This window comes from Gambusia affinis, linkage group LG19 (assembly GCF_019740435.1).
Source record: "Gambusia affinis linkage group LG19, SWU_Gaff_1.0, whole genome shotgun sequence".
NCBI lineage: Eukaryota > Metazoa > Chordata > Actinopteri > Cyprinodontiformes > Poeciliidae > Gambusia > Gambusia affinis.
Genome location: NC_057886.1, coordinates 10292387 through 10310977, shown reverse-complemented (window position 1 = coordinate 10310977; position 18591 = coordinate 10292387). Strand labels below are relative to the sequence as shown.

General features: G+C 36.9%; 1 protein-coding gene across 1 annotated transcript; it reads right to left on the bottom strand.

Moving 5' to 3' along the window:
* Positions 1-12147: 12147 nt before the first annotated feature.
* On the bottom strand, positions 12148-17940 carry lgals2a (lectin, galactoside-binding, soluble, 2a). Its single transcript, XM_044101053.1, has 4 exons — positions 17605-17940; positions 14942-15021; positions 13365-13536; positions 12148-13270 (listed from the first exon to the last, which is right to left on the bottom strand). Exons 1-4 carry the CDS (start codon positions 17611-17613, stop codon positions 13124-13126), a joined length of 408 nt encoding a protein of 135 aa, XP_043956988.1. The 5' UTR covers positions 17614-17940; the 3' UTR covers positions 12148-13123.
* Positions 17941-18591: the final 651 nt, after the last annotated feature.

Here is an 18591-nt window from a genome sequence, read left to right as displayed (position 1 = left end):
GATCTCTAACAAGCCTCTGAGGTGTTCACAGAACAACATTGTTGATGCCTACAATAACCCGGGTGAACTCTATTTACAATTCTCCATTTCTGGCAGGAGCTGGTTGCGCTGGATTTCATTTAGTGGTTTCGGAGTTAAGAGGACTAGACACAAACGTATGCCAAACCTTTCAGATTTTATTGGTAAAACATATTTCCCTTCGACTTCTCAATCATGTGCATCTTTATGTTGGGCCATCACATCGCATTCCATGAAGATACATTTCAGTTTCTGATTGTTGTACGTCAAAATGTAAAATACTCTGCAAAGTGTTGCAAGTAAGTTAACTTAGCTTCAGTTAATGAGTCAAGTTTGCAGCTTTGCAGCATGACATTGCAAAGAATAAAAAATAAAATAAAATGAAGACATGAAAATTGCATGCTTTCCCCATTGTGAATTCATTATTAATTCAAACCTCTATGTGCAAAAAATACCCCCAGTTGCCAGCTTGAGGTAAAGTCTGTTATTCATAAGTGGTGAATAATTAAGATCTCAGTAGCACAGTCAAAAGAAAGAGTATTTGCTGATTTGTGTGCTTTGTTTAAGTTTGTACTTATAGGGCACCATAATACTTGAATTGGGTCAAATGCAGGCAGCAAATGTACATGACAAAAGCATCCGTTGTTTTAAGAAAGACAGACTTGAACGTTTTTTTTATAATGACTCATATGAGGTTAAACGGAAGTAAAACACAGGGCAGCAGTGCATCGATGGAGGCTTCATGGCGACAGGCGTTTTTACTGCTTTGGCTGGTCTAAATGAAAAGAATAAGACTTGTAGATTGCATCACATCATGGAGCATCACGTCGCCCAGTGCCAGAGCACATCCCATCACATCAGGTCATTTTATGTCACACTGCATGGCATCACAACCAAACAATCCAATAGCACACAAGCACCATGAGTCACATAAGGTTTTGGTGTTTTTCTGTTATTCCAGGCGGTATCTCAAAGGCATGACTCATGCAGCAAGTGTCCATCCTGGGAGCTGAAGAATATAAATATTAATGATAGTACTTGGTTATTATAATTTTTTTTAGATGCACTTTGCATATTAATAGATGAATTACAAGACATAAATTAATGGTTGATTGAATGTCCATTTGCTTCCAAATATGTATGTAAATGAAATTAATCCTATAATTGATTATGCTTGCCATTTGAATGAAGGTGTTTCTTCTTCCTCTTTTCCAGATGCAGTGTTGGTGTCAAATGTTAAAAATTAAGAGATGAATGAATTTTGTAGAAATGCAAATATGGTCCACTTTACCCAGTGAGCCTTATGCAATGAAACAATCATGAGAAACTCTAAATCTTTCATGTCAATTTGAATGACTGTTCTGATTTAGGCTGGTTTCTACTGAAATTCTAGATGTTTGAGCTCTTAAAAATTGCTGCTGCATTAATTTGCTATTGTCCTGGACCAACTTTCCTTTCACTGCCACTTGCTTAGTAAAACTTTTTGGTTCTTTCTTCTTTCCTCTGCTGTGACTGCATTGATTAAGCCAAAACTAGCCCTTTTGTGCAAACAGCAGCAGTTCTAGGCAGTCTCCCCATATGACTGCATCCTTTGTTGCCAAGCTGGGATTATGGAAAACAGATTTTGATGCAAGAGATTGATACAGGAAAAAAAAAAAAGTTATATTTCAGGCCTTTTAACAAAATACAGAAAATAAAAAATTATCATAATAAAAAACTAGTCTTTGGTTAGTCTGTGTTTTTACTGTAAGAAACAACAACTAACATGTTGACATACCACAAAAAATTATCATTATGGCCATTGACTAGATCTTCCTAGATATGGCAAGAAGAAATAAAATCTTAGTTTGAGACGTCACCAAGGCATGAGCGACCACTTTTAAGGGGTTGAATATTTTATTGACTTACAGGGAAGAGATTATACAGAGACTGAGTACCACTTGCAGATTGTAGTATTAGTAATAGTATTATCTGACTACTTTCAGAAATTGTGAAGTACTCACTGTTTAGACCACTGTTTGTTTGTTTTTTGGGGGGGTTGGTCTTTTTACTATTTCCTTTGCTTTTATTGTTTTGTTTTTATTTCCTTCTAATTCATGAAAAGCACTTTGAATTGGTTTCCATATGTCTACATTTTTCACACTTTGTGTTTCCCTTGTGAAAAGACTCAGATTTTACTTGGCCAACAAAAAAACAGTGCACAGCAGTAGGTGGGGAAGGAGACGTGTTGTGCTACCCTATGTAATATCGATAAAAAGATACAACTAACGATGGGATAATTTAAAAGTCCAATTAATAAGAATAAGAAAAAAAAACTAAATTATTATATTTTTAAAAACCAAGCTGTGCAAATCAATTGGTTCTTAAGACAGGATGTATGGTTCATAGAAACCTGGTCTGTCTTTTGTACCCTGAGGATATTTCACATATCAAGGATCTCACTGGTGAAGAGTTCAGCTAATTAACTGCTCATAAAGTCATTAACACCTTAAGAGTCATCAAGATGACATTTGTGTTGGAACTCATTGAGCCATCCATTGGGTCGATAATTTCATTACGTTAGTGAGGAGTTCACACAGTATACAGCACAGAGTAATCAACTAATCCACAAGGACACTAAACAACACTGAAGTAAAGATCCCAAGGCAAACACTCAACTTGCACTTCCATCTGAAACCACTCCAACACAAATATGGTGTGTTTTAGGTGCATCGTGCCAAGAAGATTACTTCATTTTTGTGTCTTCTTTGACCAGTAAATGTCTACTTTCAACGCATCAAATGGCAAATAAAACTTGCCCTTACTTATCAGGATGACCCTTGAAAAGTATGAAGTCAAAACAGCACATCTTTAACATCATCATTACTCTCTTTCCTCCCCTCTTCCCATATTCATCATCATTCTTGTTGACACATTGTTAAAAACACAGCTGTCCATAATGCAACCATCCTGACAGCATAACATAAAAATCCCTCACTCGCTTCCACTGCCACCTCACTTTGCAATCTGCTCTTTACCTATCCTGAAGCTCCCTGAAGGGACTGAGTAAATAGAAAGCTAGTTGTACTTTCCATTAAGGCTTAATTCTGTTACACAGTTGCCTCTTATTGATCCAAACATTCAGAATGACATGTAAGGAAAGTAGTAAAGTGAAGCCCAGTGGAGGCTGCTGTCATCTCAGGAGTGGGTGAACAAAAGCTGAGAAAGTGAGAGTTGTACTTATTTTAAAAAATGAGAAAGAAGACAGATAAAAGAAAACTAAACGCTGGCATAGCTCCACAAGGTTGAAAAATTTTGATTTTAGTGAGAGGAACAGCTAGCAAATTGACTTACTTCCATTTATCACTTTGTAGCACAAAATGAACTGCAACATATCAACAATGCACCAACAAAGACCTTTTATGGTTTGTGTTGGTGGATTCTTGCCTGCTGTGAGGTTGTAGATGCAAACACTGATTTAAACTGACAACTGGCATGTCATTTGAATATTACGTTGCACACTGGAAACACATCACATATAAACAGATAGGACTCAGTAAACTCGTTGGTATGACTGAAAGCCCAGAACTGTGACAGAAAGGTGTGCAAAGACTGTTTCTACCACTCAATTATTAAAAAAAAAGTTGAATTCAAATGTGAAAAAAAAGAATGTGTGAGACTGCAGTTCCGAGCTGCAAGAGATATGTTCACACCTGACTCATCCTACCCGAGGGGCCAGAGGTTTGTAAACCTGGAAAACAAGAGAGGGATTATGAAGCACATAATTCCAGAGACAGAAGAAAATGGACACTAGGAGAGAAAGGTGATGCCAAGAGAGACCAGAGTGGAAACAGTATGGTGGGGGAAGAACAGAGGATAGGAGAGACACAAAGAAAAAAAAGACTAAATAGGAAATGTACAAAATGCACACATCACCACTTCCTGAACCTAAAAGAAGAGAAGAAAGCATAGATTGTTCCCTGAGCTGTGTATGTCCATTCTGTCAGAAGTAAAACTCAGAGACAGTTTCTGACCAAATATAGAAACAACGACCGAAAAAAAAAAAAGAAAGAAAAGCTACCGGCAACAGGATATGAAAGAAGTATATATAACAAGCTTAATTATACATCACAAAGTTGCTGGGAAGGCAATGAAATGTGATCTGGATATCAAAATGAAGAGTCACAATTGAGTAAGACTGTGGTCAGGCTTACAAGGCAGAGGGGCTCTATTATACTCTTAAACGAAAGAAACGGGGAGATAATTAGACTGCAAAGTGACAAGCAGACTGAAACTCACGACACAGCCAGGTTAAATAAATCTACAGGCAGGTTTTATTACCAAGGCTTACAGGTAATAGACTGACAGAGGCTAAAAATGAGGGCAAACAAAACAAGTTAGAAAAAGGAAAAAGAAACGAGGGAGGCAGGAGGGAGATAGGGATGGATGAATGGACAGATGGATGGATCATCCTGAGCAAGCTTCTAAAGATTCTCCCAAAATAATTTTAGCCATCTTTTTCATTGACACTGTTTATTTTTGTTATAGTAAATAATAAAAACCAAAACAAATTATCCCAAAGCAAATAACATGTAAAAGCTGCAAAAACAATGTTTAATTCTAATTTTGTAATAAAAGATTATGAAAAAAAAAAAGTGTCGACTCACATTAAATGGAACAAACCCAATACATAATTTAAAAGCTGCTTGATGAAACAAGTCAGCAATGGAACATTTACATTGAAATCCTTTCCTTGTGTTTACAAGAGCTGCCTGGATTAAATTTAATTCATCTGCTGATTTGATCAGCGACGCACACCCACAATCACACTGTGCTCGTCATCATCTCCTTCAGTGCAGTTTTGACATTTAAAACAATGTTTTATTTGACAGCTTTGTATTGCAAAAAAAAAAAAAAAAAAAAACGAAAACAGCTTGTGAAGCATGTTATTTTCTGACTAGTAGAAGAGGAAGAACATGTCTGTTTTCTCCCATGAACACATTGTTCCTATATAGATATATAAACATAAGGCATGAATCATCATCTCCCACAGCTTGGTCCTCTCCTTATTTGTTTGTTTTTAACAGGACATCAAAATTTGTGCTTGTTTTTGACAGCTTTAAGTAAGGCCTGAATATAACTCTGTGTACCACTTGCAGTTCCCTGTTGGTTTATTAAACAGTCGTCCAATTAAGGGTTTAACACTGGGAGTAACAAGAGGTAACTGTAAACTGAAGCAGGTTTGCCATAACAGCACAAATTATATACTTGCCATTAGTGTGATGTCTTTTATAATTATTTATTACCCGTTGCACTTTTTCAAATATTCTCTTAATGTGCTTGGCCTAAATCTTATGTTATTTTTTGTACAAATAAACATCATCCCAACCCTACTGTCCTTGTAGGTGGTGGCAGCATCATGTTGTAAGGAGAATATTCTTTGGAAGACATAGAGAACATCAGTTCAATGGAAGATGCAACAGAATACAAAGTCGTCCCAAGTCACATTTCACCCAGATAATATTAATTATGGATAAAGTTGAACGACTTAAATAAAAGCATTTTCATTCAAGAGAAAGGCCAACTCGGTTCACATCTAAATTTGTTGTTTGTTTTTTTTTCCCCAACCAATTTAACTGAGTTTTAGCAAAGAAAAATAGAATGAATTTTATATGCTAGACATGTTTCAGTGTAGCAAAAAAAAAAAAAAAGTCAACAAATTTCCTTTCACTTCAGTAATTCCATGATTTGTGTTGGTCTATCACATGAAATACACAACAAGTTTTTAGTAACATGACATTTGCAAATACTAAATACAATCATTTCCAAGTCCCTATGCATCAGATGGAATTTTGCACACATTCAACCTGTGCACTGTAGTGTGGACTGCATTTGCGAAACCACTACTTGCTTAATGTGGTCTGTGAATCACGAGAAAATAAAATCCAGCCGTTTAGAAACTGCATGTTTCCAAAGTGACATGTGGAGGGGAAAAGAAGTGAATGTTTTCAATGCATGAGTGGGAGATGAAGCCAGATGATTCTGAGTGCTTGGAAGTGCATTAACTGAAGAGAAATCATCAGAGGTGAAAGAACAAATGGGGAGCATTCAGCAGAGCCTGAAAGACTTTAGCTGTGTTTACAGGATGAGCCTGCAGTGATTTGGCTGAGCAGAGAGCACACAGCCTGAAGGTCTACTTCCTGCAGCATGGCAGCGTTTTGGGAGGATAACCCCCTCTGCATACCACATGATAGCAAAAGCAAACATTTGCTTTTAGTCTACAACCTAAAGGACGCATTGCTCCTGTCAAAACACGAATTATGACATTTTTATGCCTGTTGGTATGACAAAAGTCTAAATACACTATTTGCATCGGTCTCCATATTTTTGCTTGGAACACAGCGGCCATTAGCATTCTTTCAATCATGATGGCAAATCAAGAAAACAAAAGCAGCATAGGCGCAGTAAATGTGAAGTGCATTTTAAATCTGCCTCAGAGGTACTGATACCAGGGCTCAAGTTAAACACATAAATGCAATTAAGCAATCATTATTTATTATAGTAGAACACAATAAGTAATGATTATTACTTATAATAAGTAAGGAGATTATTACTTATAATAACTAAATTAAACAGGGACTTCTTTAACTTAGCTGAGAACATTTGTTCAGCGAAAACTATAAAATGTTTTTGTGACAGCTAGCATGGTTGGAACATCGGTTGCCTACTGTAACTCAGCAGTACAGCTAAGGAAGAATACTTGATGTCTCACTTTGTGGCAAAAGGCCACCTGTGCCGTCATGCATGCATACACATGGGTACACTTTACACAAGCACACACACATTGTCACTAGAGGGCAGGTCAATGACAGTGTACTTTCCAAGCTGTCACGGTTATTCTTCAGCTTGGCTGGGACAAAACAGCCAAATTCCCCAGGGTCCCTTTTGCTGCTTGGTTTTACTCTAGAGCAGTACACCATAAGACTGACAAAAAAAAACAACAACAAAAAAACCCACATGACCAGGTCAACATCGTAAAGACATGTAGATAAAAACGGGTTTATTTTGTATGATTGCAGTACCACAGAAATTTGGTGCTGCAATCACAAGTTTGATTTAATTTGCTGCAGACTTAATTAAGTAACCATAAAGTGGGTTCCTGGTATTCATAAGAGTTAGGGACCACAACCACCCTTGCATAGCTGAAATTCTTGAAAACTTGAGGCTCCCCTCTCTACAAATTATTAGAATTTCATTTTCTTATTGTTAAAGTGCCAAACATACCTCAGTATTCATTATTATGCACAGTGGAAATAGTTTTGGTAGGACTGAAGAAGCTAATATCTACAATCTTCCCTCTCTCTGCTCTTGGACATGCAACCAATCAGTGCCAAAGAAAATAAATGGCACTCCATGATTGGCTGCTTTGCAAACACTGGCTAATCAAGCATCAAGAAACATTGTTCCTAGGTATTTCTTTCAAGCTACATAATTTTTTTATAATGTAGACATGCTCTTTGAAAAAAGTTCACAAATAGCCAAATGTTCTGCAAATACTTGCTATGGTCTGCAAAAAATCTGTGAAGAGGTGAATCCTTAAATAGGTAGAAACCCATTGCAGTTTTCTAAGTTGACAGCAAACCTATGTTTTTGCTTAGCAACCCTACGTATGCAACAATCTGCAGATAATCTGATTGGATTCTGGTATGCAGCATCAAGACAGAGAACAGAAAGCATAGACTGAGGCAGTACTAAAAAGAACAGTCAAGACAGAAGTGCTTGATTGGAGGCAAGGGAGGTGCAATTTGAAGATGAGCCTTTTAGTCAATTGTTCAGAACACAAGTAAAAGACAACGTCAAACAGTTAAGTCTCTGCTGAGAATTTGAATGAGAAAAGCTATGTGCCCAAGTAGTTGCCAACAGCACCAAGAGGAATGTTTGGTAAAGTAAAACATGAAGAACTGAGCCTTGACATTACTTAAAATGCACATGTGGCTCAATCATGCATCGACTAATAAACAGTAGAAATGCGGCAAATAAATGGCACACGGTCAAATCTTACGCGGTGCTTAGTGATCACTTAGTACAAGTACTTTCACAACAACTCCCCTTGACCTGTCTCTGCACGCATTCATACACTGGTTTGCAGGCCGGTAGGCCACTTGGAGTTTGGCATCTTGCCCAAGGACACGTTGGCATCTTTCCACTGATCTGCAAGCAGAGAGCTAGAGTACATAGAAACAATAAGTAATATCAAAGGAGTACCTCAAAATTCTTCCAGATAAACTAGGAAAAGCGACAACCCTGAAACCTGAACAGAGTTTGAGATTCAGCAAAATAGTAATCCTTCCCAAATACAGATCTTAGTGATGTTGATCAGATATAAACAATGGTTTGTAAGTTGTGTAACTGAATACCAACACATTTAATTAAGCACTATAAAAACAGTGTGATTAGAAGAATTCAAAAATCCACCCATTAATTGAGCTTGATGCTAACACCCAAAAACATCCTTTTCTTTATCAAAACAAGTTTTCAAAAGCACAATGAGCATGACGTGGTAAAATTTTTAGACCTGGTCATTTCTCAACGCCAGCAATAAACTAATACTGAAAAACTGATTTGTTCCCATTAGAGATGTAGGAAATGAAGTCATTCAACCCCAAATCCAAGAGCTAATTTAAACCTCAATAACTCCTTTACATTTATGTCCATGTAGACTTCTGCCCAGAGCTGCTCCTAATATTCCCCAGCCACTGCACATAGAACAAACTGTATACAATCATGCATCATTTATTTGTCATTTTTGCAGAGCGTGAATCCAGCACTGCAGTCAGCTCATGGCAGGCCCACGCACATCTTAGTGTGTGGCTGATAGCTTTGGTGCAGAAATCTGGAGTCATGCTGGTGCTAAATATAGACAGAGGTTTTATGTAAGCTGAGGTGAATCATTCTGTTCCACACGTTTCAGCACATTTACTCGCACGCTGAATAAGTGACAACATACAGGTAAAGAGAATAACATTGATGCGTTTTCAGACTATTGAAATAAAACGAAACTGAACGGCTGACTGCTAGGTATATTCTTTTCTGTCTGCTGAGTGAAAAGTTAAATTTACGTCTGTTTCTGCGTCTATTTATAGGTTTGTGTGACTTTGTGTTTCCACAAGGCGTACAACGAGCAAAGAGATTATAATATGTCAAAGAGTGGAGAGAAATGAACGGCGGCATGTGGGTTGACGAGTGGAAACGTCCTCACCCTCTCGAACATCACCTTTAGCATATGAAAGAAATAGAAATGCACACATTAGCACCGCGAATCCTGCGAGGAAGTACGATGGTCTATTTGGCTTCTGTAGATCAGCTTCAAGCCAACCTAAAATTATCTGCATGGATGCAGAGAAAACACAGCACAGCTTATTGATAATGTCTGACACAATATAATGAAGCTATAAGATGCTAAAGTGAGATACTTCCCATTAAGAATGTGAGAGGAAGATCTCAAACAAAGATTTAAATGTTATGCAAAACCTACAATTTAGTTGCTATAGTGGCAATTACATTTCTTCCCCCACCTAGATCACTATTGCATCTGACATTTAATATTACACGAATCCTTAGCAAGATGAAAACAGTAAGAATCATCCTTTAATGTTATGGACCAGGGAATAAGAAACTCTTCTGATATACAAACTATGTTCTTTATTTCCTGTTGTCTGCTCATGTCTTTTAAATTCAACCCTACATATCTCAGTGTTGTGTTCTGTGTTTTTCTGTATGTTTATTTCTAGTTTCCTGTGTGTCTGAGTCTCTGTGTTGTCCTGTCTCCCCGTGATTAGTCCCCAGGTGTATCTCGTTCCCTGATTTCCTCTTGTGTATTTAGTGTCACCTGTGTGTGTCTGTCGTCGTCGGGTCCTCAGTCTGTGTACGTCTAGTTTAGGTCTGATGTCACTACAGTCTCTGTCCATTCGTATCACTTGTGCTACCTGTGTCGAGCCCTGGATTCAGCTCAGCAGTGCTGCCTTGTTGTTGGACAATTGTGGATGATTTCTTTATTAAATACTAGTATTCCTCAAATCCTGGTTCTCTCAAGCGTCTGCCTCACCACCTCACAACTAATTTATGACACTCAGGACATTTCCTCCTGTTACATCACATCAAGTTTTCTTTTCTTTTTTATTTATTTATTTATTTATTTATTTATTTATTTATTTATTTATTTATTTATTTATTTATTTATTTATTTATTTTCCAATCCCAAGAGTCAGATACACATGTACATGCATAAGAGTGATGTCTCCTTTGATTTTTGTTGCGCTTTGGATTTTTTTTCATCTTCGTGTAACTGTGTAGTTGTGCTTGGAATAGTCAGCTAATGAGTCGTGCAATGTCAACTATAGCATCATTGTCTTGTTTTAGAACATGTATTGTCTTGACAAAGTATTTGCATCTTATGTATCAAGTCACAACTACAGGTTTCAATGTATTTTACTGAAATTTTATGTAACAGAATGGAATATAGTGTAGACCCAGACGCTGGCATTTTGGTTGCACATGATTACCTTGTTTCAGCTCCATCCTAAACTCAGCAGCTTTCTTGTATCAGCTGCAGAGAAGCATCTTCACTGCATGACGTTGATTTATTGACAGTGATGAACATGGTTTGTTTTTGCCACACACGAGTTTTTCAAACAGTTCAGCTTTGTTTTCATCTGACCTTCTTTTACATGTTTTCTATGCCCTCTGTATAGTCATGGCAATATTTAAACCCTCTTATAACTTTTTAGACCTTAATCCTGATTTAAACAGACAGACAAATCACAGACAATTTCATTTATGAGATTGTGAACAGATCTTTCTTTGTGCAGTCACATTTCACCTTTTCTTCCCACATGATACAGAACCTAAAAGTAAACATGACGTAAAAATGTTCACTTTTTCTTTGTTATGTAACATTTATTTGACTCAAACCAAAACAAAAAAAACAACTTGTTTTTGGAGCCAAAGTTTTAGAAATGCATTCATATCCAGGTCTAGGTAATCAATGTGCTTTCAGTCATTTTCTTCAGAAAAAATATATTTCATATCTGTGATTTGACTGTACTTTGAAAGTGAGAAATAGGGAAGTGTGAAAGAAAAAACATAATACACTAAAATCATAACTGATATTATTTTGCCTAACATTAAAAAGTTGTTATCTAATAAAGAATGCCCTGCAAGAACGTGGAAAAGCAGAAACAATTAGTGCGGTCAGTGTAATAACCCACCAATGACCATTAAGCTACTTGATGATGGTGATGTGTTGGGGTGTTTTAGCAGCTGTTGCCATGTCAACCCATGATCTGAAATGGCATCGCACATAAAAGATGGATCCAATAATCTCTGTGTGAACTGCAACTGAGAAATGTGTGAAGAATATTAGAGTAAAATTGTGTTTCTGGACAGTTTGTCATCTATATCAAGGAGGAATGGATTTAAGTATCTTACTTTTTCACCACAATCAGCTGTATTTAACGTAGCTCTATGAGCATGGTACATAGCACTGCTTTGAAACCTTAATTCTTTTGCAGCGAGGCTAAAATATGCTAGAGATTTAATCTCAGAAGCCAAAGAAACAGTACAAATTGTGATCCGACTACAGGTTCTCAATTTATAATGAAGCAATACTGACACCTGCTGACTAAGAAGGGTAATTACTGCTTCTTATTTTTTTAAACTAAACTGAAAGTGGAAACAAAGTAATAGACCTCTCCATACAGTACTTTTCATCAGCCCCTAAAATATTTGCATTATAACCCAATGCACTTGGGTTATAAAGTAACCCAAGTGCATTGGGTTACTTTACAACCCAATGCACATTTTGAAATTTTTAATTTCCCCCATCTCATTCCTTCGAGTTGGAGTTCACAAAACATTTGTCATTGTCATCATTACTGTGTCATTCCATTGCAGTGTGTTTCTAATTGCATTCCATCCTGCATGAAAACAGCCTTGCAGCATCCCTTGGCAGTTTTGTGGTTTGTTAATTTCCACTCACTTGGCAAAATGGCAAAATGTAAAACCTCGGTCAAAGGTTATAGAAGGCAGGCTGAGGAGGGCTGACGAGAGATTTAACTCAATGTTCTACAAGAAAACCAATGAGCCATCACGGTTGATAAAAATGATTTTTATATACCCTGAACCATATACACTGTCACTGGAAATACCTTACCTTGTTCTAACATACAAATTCAGGTTTTGTTTTTACAGAAAAAAGATAGATTAGGAAAAGCTATAATTTTTTGGTTTGTAATTATTGTGTTTATTTATATTTTTTTTCCATCTAAATCAGATTTTGTACATACCTTTATATTGTTGTCTGCCAAGCGACAAAAATTTCACATATTAAGCTTGTCAGATGTATATGAGTACTTATACTGTACTTGAGTAGTTATTTTTGGAAAATATTTTTTTTCATCTTACGCTGCTTTTAATTTTATGTACGTAAACATATGTTGAAGTACTTCTTCTCTAAATTGCTACACTAGCCACCTCTCCTGAAAACAAAGAGTGTAAAAAGTTCTGCAAAATATATTGAGAAGAAGCAACCTACTGTTTTTTCAAAAATACTGAGATTTTATTGGGCAAGGAAAAAAAAACAACTTTTGACATGTCTGAAGTGCTGATTTATATTGATCATTTTTAACAGATGTTGTTACAGGTAAACAGTGGAATTCCAGTGGAATGTCAAAGAAAAATGGTAGATCCATAAACAAAAACAAGTGTGCATGTGTGTGTAATTATGTTTGGACAATTTGACAAACTCAAAACCCTAATAACATTATAAAACATAACAATGTTATGTAGGTCTTTGGTCAGTTGTTAAATTTGCAAAAACAAAAGTTGTTCCAGGCACAAAACTCATTGTATGCATATTTTTTTCTGCATATCAGAGGATTCTTACTCTATACGGGTGCTATCTATCCACCTTTATTTTTATGTGTGAATGCATCTAATCTAAACAAGCCTAAACCTGGTCACGAATTTGCTAAATATCAAAATCTGGATATAAATGTTTGGAGAATTTTGAAAGCAAGCGGCACATGTGGTATCTAACTCCCAGTTCGGATACTGGATACATGGAGGTTTACTTGATTTCGACGCTCTGGATGCGAGCCTCTCCTTCAAAGCTGATGACTGAGTACTTCTCTGCACCCATGCGGTTGGCAAAGTGGATCGCAGAGCCATCTGATAAGGTCACGACAAACTCAGCGGGAGTGAATTCAATGATGATCTAAAGGAAGGAAGACATTAGACTGAAGAAGATTGACACCAAAACATGATTGATAGAGATGCTGAGAGATATTTTTCTGATAGTATCAACACACCTTGAACTGTTCTCCTTTCTGGAAAGGAAAGCCTCCCTCACGGACCTCCTCACACCAGTTGCCTCCTTCGTAGGAGTTGCAGACGACTACATTCTCGTCTCCGTGGGCGTCAAAACGAGCGTTGATGTGCATCGTGATGTCCTGCTCATCAGGGCCAATATTGACTGCGAAGCTGCAGGTTACGAAAAACATAAAGCAATGCATAATATTTTATCATTATTATAGGCTTTGTACATGTGTCAGACATCCTCTCTACTTTTGAGACTAAGCTTTGTTTTTGTTTTTTCTTTAAAGTTTATAGTTTTTATCTGAGCCATTACTGTAGTTATACTGCTACCGGTATATATTAGAATTCAGAAGAAAGTATCAACTGCATTTGCACTGTGCTATTTTAATCCTGCTACTTTACTTTGCCAAGTTCATGGCAACAACTTCTGCCATTTTCTTGGATTTACCCTTTTCTTTTCTTTCCATATTATTTTTGTGTTTAACTGTGCCTCTTTCCTGACAATAAACTTTCTGTCCATCTCAGTTTGATCTTTCCTCAAAAAATTATGTTCAGCTGTGTTTTACTGCTTCTGTTATTTAGCTGTCACTATTGCTGCTTTGTTTTGTGTACTTTCTGTGCACTCAACAGAAAGTACGGTACACCTTGCTCAGCTGTTTTGTGTTTAACTGTCTTTTTCCCTTGATGAACAGTACTATTGTTTTGCTCCTTTTAACTTTACTTTTATTTAAAATTGTTTTATTTCAAATGGATCTAGTCCTGGCTCTAATCTCTAATTTACCATAAAAACCTTTTCCAGACCAATATTTCTATGGGTTTTTCCATGTATACTTCTTGTCTCTTAAATCCCAATCGTTCAGATATTCGCTCATATAATTTGGTTCTACCGAAGTGGAAAGGGGTGGCTCTTTTCTCCATAGAGGGATTGCTCCAAAGTCAATCACTTGTGTCGACTGTAGGTGGCGGGTTTATCCAATTATTGGTTACAACTAGATTTGACAGTATTGTATCAACATTTGGACAGGTCAGGCTGCATGCAGGTGGATCTGAATCTGAATATCTTCTTATTAAATTGTCTCGAAATGAACTTGATTGATCTGAACAAAATTTGGATTGAATTGGATTGTATATAACAGGACACGCAGAAAAGAATTTGTGAATTTGTATTATATGGATGAACTAAATTCAGTTTGTTAAGCAGATTACATTTTTTAGTGCTGTCAGAAAGTAGTGTTGATGTCTCTAGCTGTCTTTTTTTCCCAAAGTGTCAGAAAAAACAAAAAATATTTTATTAAATTTGAAGGAAGAAGTCTCATGAGTCTTATGACTTCAGTGCTGCATCTGTTATCACGTCACTGCAACCTTTTAAGATCCCATGACAAGAATGTTTGCGCAAATCCAATGTGAATGAGATTGGATTCTCATTTGGATTCACCTAATCACTTTAGTTAACAGAAGTAAACTATAGAGCTGAAAACTCTTTCGGTTTCAGCTCTTTAGTGTGAGATGAAAACTAAATAAGGCTAATGTGAAAAGCAGACAGAAAAAGACACATGTAGTTTTTACTGACTTTGTAGCATCAGGTTTTGCTACTCCAACGATAGTCAGGGTTTGTCCGACTTTGAAGGACATATCCTTGATGATCATACCCTGCGCACAATTGGAAGAGAAGGTCAGTGACACATCATCTAAAGAAACATTGAGTAGTAATGTATAATACCCAAAGGCAAACCCACCCTACTGTTTTTCTCTGTTTAAACAGCAGCAACATGTGTTTCCAATTACACTCCCACAGACCAATTCGCCAAAGATTCCAGCTCTCTCTTCTCTCACAGTTGCCAAAAAATGTTTGCACAGTGCCAAGTTGGCCAGAGGCTGAACGTGATGAAAAATGATGAGGGCTGACTGCTGTTCGTTTTAGTAATACTTTCCTCCTTGCAGTATAGAATGGTAACTGGCCATTGGAAAAATGACTGATGTAGAATATAGAGAGTAATACTGGACTGAGCTATAATAAGAAACTTACTAACAAACTGTGGGCATTTCTTCCTAAGATTCTGCCATGTGAAATATACAATGTCATAAATAAGGGAAAAGTGACATCATATGCATAGTAAATTTATTTTAAATACAGTATAGCATCATACATCTGTTCATAGCTTTGGTAAACAACCTTTTTTTTTTCCTTTCAGTTTTATTTCTCAATCTGTTTAGGGGAAATGGTCAGTGTTACAGTCAACAAGTCTTAAACGGTTGCCTAAAAATAACTAATAAAACATGAAACTAAGTACATAGTCAAATTGGAGTGAAATGCTGTGAGTATTTTCCAACGCATAGTGATCTTCGTCCCTTGAGTTCTCTGTTTTGAATGCAGAGGTAAGCTGTGATTATTTTTGAATCTTACAACCCCCCGACCCCCCCACCCCAAAAAAAAAAAAAAAAAACATAATTCATAAGTCTTGCCAGTAGGAAGTCGAATCACATGGCTCAAACATTCTGTCAACATAGAGGTCATCTGTTAGGTATCTGCAGTAATTATCACTGAGTATTGAACTGTGTGAGATGGGTTCTGGGTCAGACTGACCTCAAGCCTCTGCAATCTCTATCCACTTGGTGCTTATTGCTTTACGCCACGTCTTTTAGTTACACAATGACATAATGCAAGCTAACTTAACACCTCTGACATTTTCAGGGTGATATGTGTAAAAGACATCAATGAAACATTCCCTCATTTGACTTGTTCTGTCCAAGATATACAGTGCATTGCAAAATTTTTAATACCACTTGACCTTTTCACATTTTGTCATGTTACAATCACAATGTGTAATGTGACGAATTAACAAATGTGGGGTATTATTGTGAAATGAAAATGTAAGTCAAAGGGAAGTGAAAGAGAGCACTTTCCTTTGACTGGAGGTGAAGTGCAAAGACTGCTCTTCTAGTCAGCCTTTGGTAACTCTGAAAGAGCTGCAGACATCCATAGCTCATGTGGGAGAATCTGTCACAAGGGCCACTATTATCTACGCACTCTACAAATCTGTTCCTCATGGGGGAAAAAAAAGGCGAAAAAGGCAGAAATTTCTGAGACTAAGCAGATGGGACGGAGGATGTTGTCAGTTGACGAAAAGACGGATGGTGCTAAACGTAGAGCAATCCTGGAAGAAAATCTGATTGAGTAGCAAAAGACTACAGACTGTGGCAGAGGTTAATTTCCCTTGAGAGAGAAAAAAACACACACATATCAATGTAACTGTGTGGCTCAAAGCAAAAAAGAAAAAAAATCATTGGAATGACTTTTTCAGAGTCTAGACCAAATCCTATTGAAAATCTTTGGGAAGACCTGAAGATAAAGGTTCACATAATGCTCTTTTTACAATCTGAGGAATTTTGAAAATTCAGTCTTCAAATGTGCAAAGCTGTAAGAGAGATATCCCAAAAGTTGGAGATTCAGTTGTAATTAATGGTTCTGAATGTTAAAGCATGTCACACTTTTCAAAATGTTTTGTAAAAATGTAAAAAAAAACATGTTCCCTTTACTTCCTCTACACAACTTTATTACATAAGTTGTAATGAAGTTACATTCGGAAATTGTAATGTGATAAAATATAAAGATTTTGTTTGCAATATGTATGCATGTTGCAGTAAACATGAGAATTATATTGACTTATTTGTTAAAAGTGATTTATTTTATATTTCTTCTCCCTGATTAATTGTTTTTAAATGTGTTTACCACTGGTGCAAACAGCAGTAAACATATTTACTGCAATATTTGATAAGACAGGGGGCTTCATTGTTATCTGCTTAGTTTATGACCCCTGAGTTCAAGAAGAGGTTAGAATGGTATTCAGACTATTTCATAATGGAAAGTTGATTAGCACATGGTATGATGTGCTATTATTTCTTACTTTTATAGAAATGTTGAGAGAACATTAACATTGTACTTTTATCTGAGAGCTAAGACAATGTTAAGTTGCAAAGTCTTCAATTTGCTCACATCTGCTGTGAATGCTTTGCCCATAAAAGGCTTTTAAAGAGAGGCTTGAATGAATTAAGCTGAAGGTTTCCAAGCAAGGTTCTGTAGTCAAAGCACAAATCTGCAACACTCATGAGTTGACAAAAATAAAGGTAACACCATTTTCACATCAACTTGACCTACGACTACACCTATTATTCATCAAATATGCAGTTTATAGAAGCAGGACAGAAATGTTGTTAAAAAAATAATATACTTACTTTCACCATCTTTGCAGATAAAGAGAGTCAAGTGAAGCTGATAGAAAGAGAGAGTACTGCAGGGTCTTGCCTCAGCGTCTACACCCAGACTGGAGACTATATGCAATGCAGGGTGGGAGGTTCCTTCACACCGAGTGGCACTCTACGCAGCAAATAGGATCACTGTCCTTGGTAATCAAACAGCCTACATAAGGGGCAGTTTTAGTATCTGAAAATAGCAGTCTAAAGATGACTCCAGGTCTCAGTAAAGTCTAATTAATTGACAGAAGAGCAACTGATTTCAGGTTAGTAGTTTGAAAGCAACGGAGTTGCGGCTGCCTGTATAAAAGGGAACACTGCCCAGAGTTGTGGACGGAAATAGAAATGTATTTGTCACCAGGGAGACAGATAAATATTTAGTGCAGCCAGCTGCCTTATGTTCAATTACTGTAAATAGTTTCTAACATTCAGCATGATCATGTGGCAAGCAACTTTTTTTTTTTTTTCTTCCCCCCAGGACCGGAATTGGGAACCACTGCTCTAAACAGAGGACCTAGAATTTCAGACAGACAGTAGAAAAGCAAATTATTTGAGAATGAGCATGGAACAGACGACCATTAGCAACTTGACCGGAACCACTGAGGATAGAGAAGCAGTTTAGTGCCTTGTAATCTTGGGGTCAAAACTCAATAAGCAAAGCCGCATTTTTATTTCAAAAATTTTTATTGTTACTTTGTAAATTTTAAAAACATAGCATTATACGGTATGATAAGCAAAGCCTCGAACCTTCTCAAAATGCCGTGGAAAACGGAGGCAGATTCTGGGTTCCTCAGCAAAGTGGTTAGAAGGCAGGGGTAAGATGTTGTCTGAACACTGGTAACACAGTGGTTGGGTAGCAGGTTGTAAAGCCAGGGAAAAAAAAAAAAAAAAGAATTCAGAGGTCAAAGGCCAAGGGAGGGTCAGAACCAGGCAGGCAGAAGGACGTAAACTTATCCGAGTGTCAGACAA

Excerpts from the sequence above, each read along its gene's own strand:
- lgals2a (XM_044101053.1), bottom strand. Across the intron at positions 13,537-14,941 it reads GCAAAACCTGATGCTACAAA|CTTCGCAGTCAATATTGGCC; the intron begins GTCAGTAAAAAC and ends CGTAACCTGCAG. Across the intron at positions 13,271-13,364 it reads AGAAAGGAGAACAGTTCAAG|ATCATCATTGAATTCACTCC; the intron begins GTGTGTTGATAC and ends TCCTTCCTTTAG.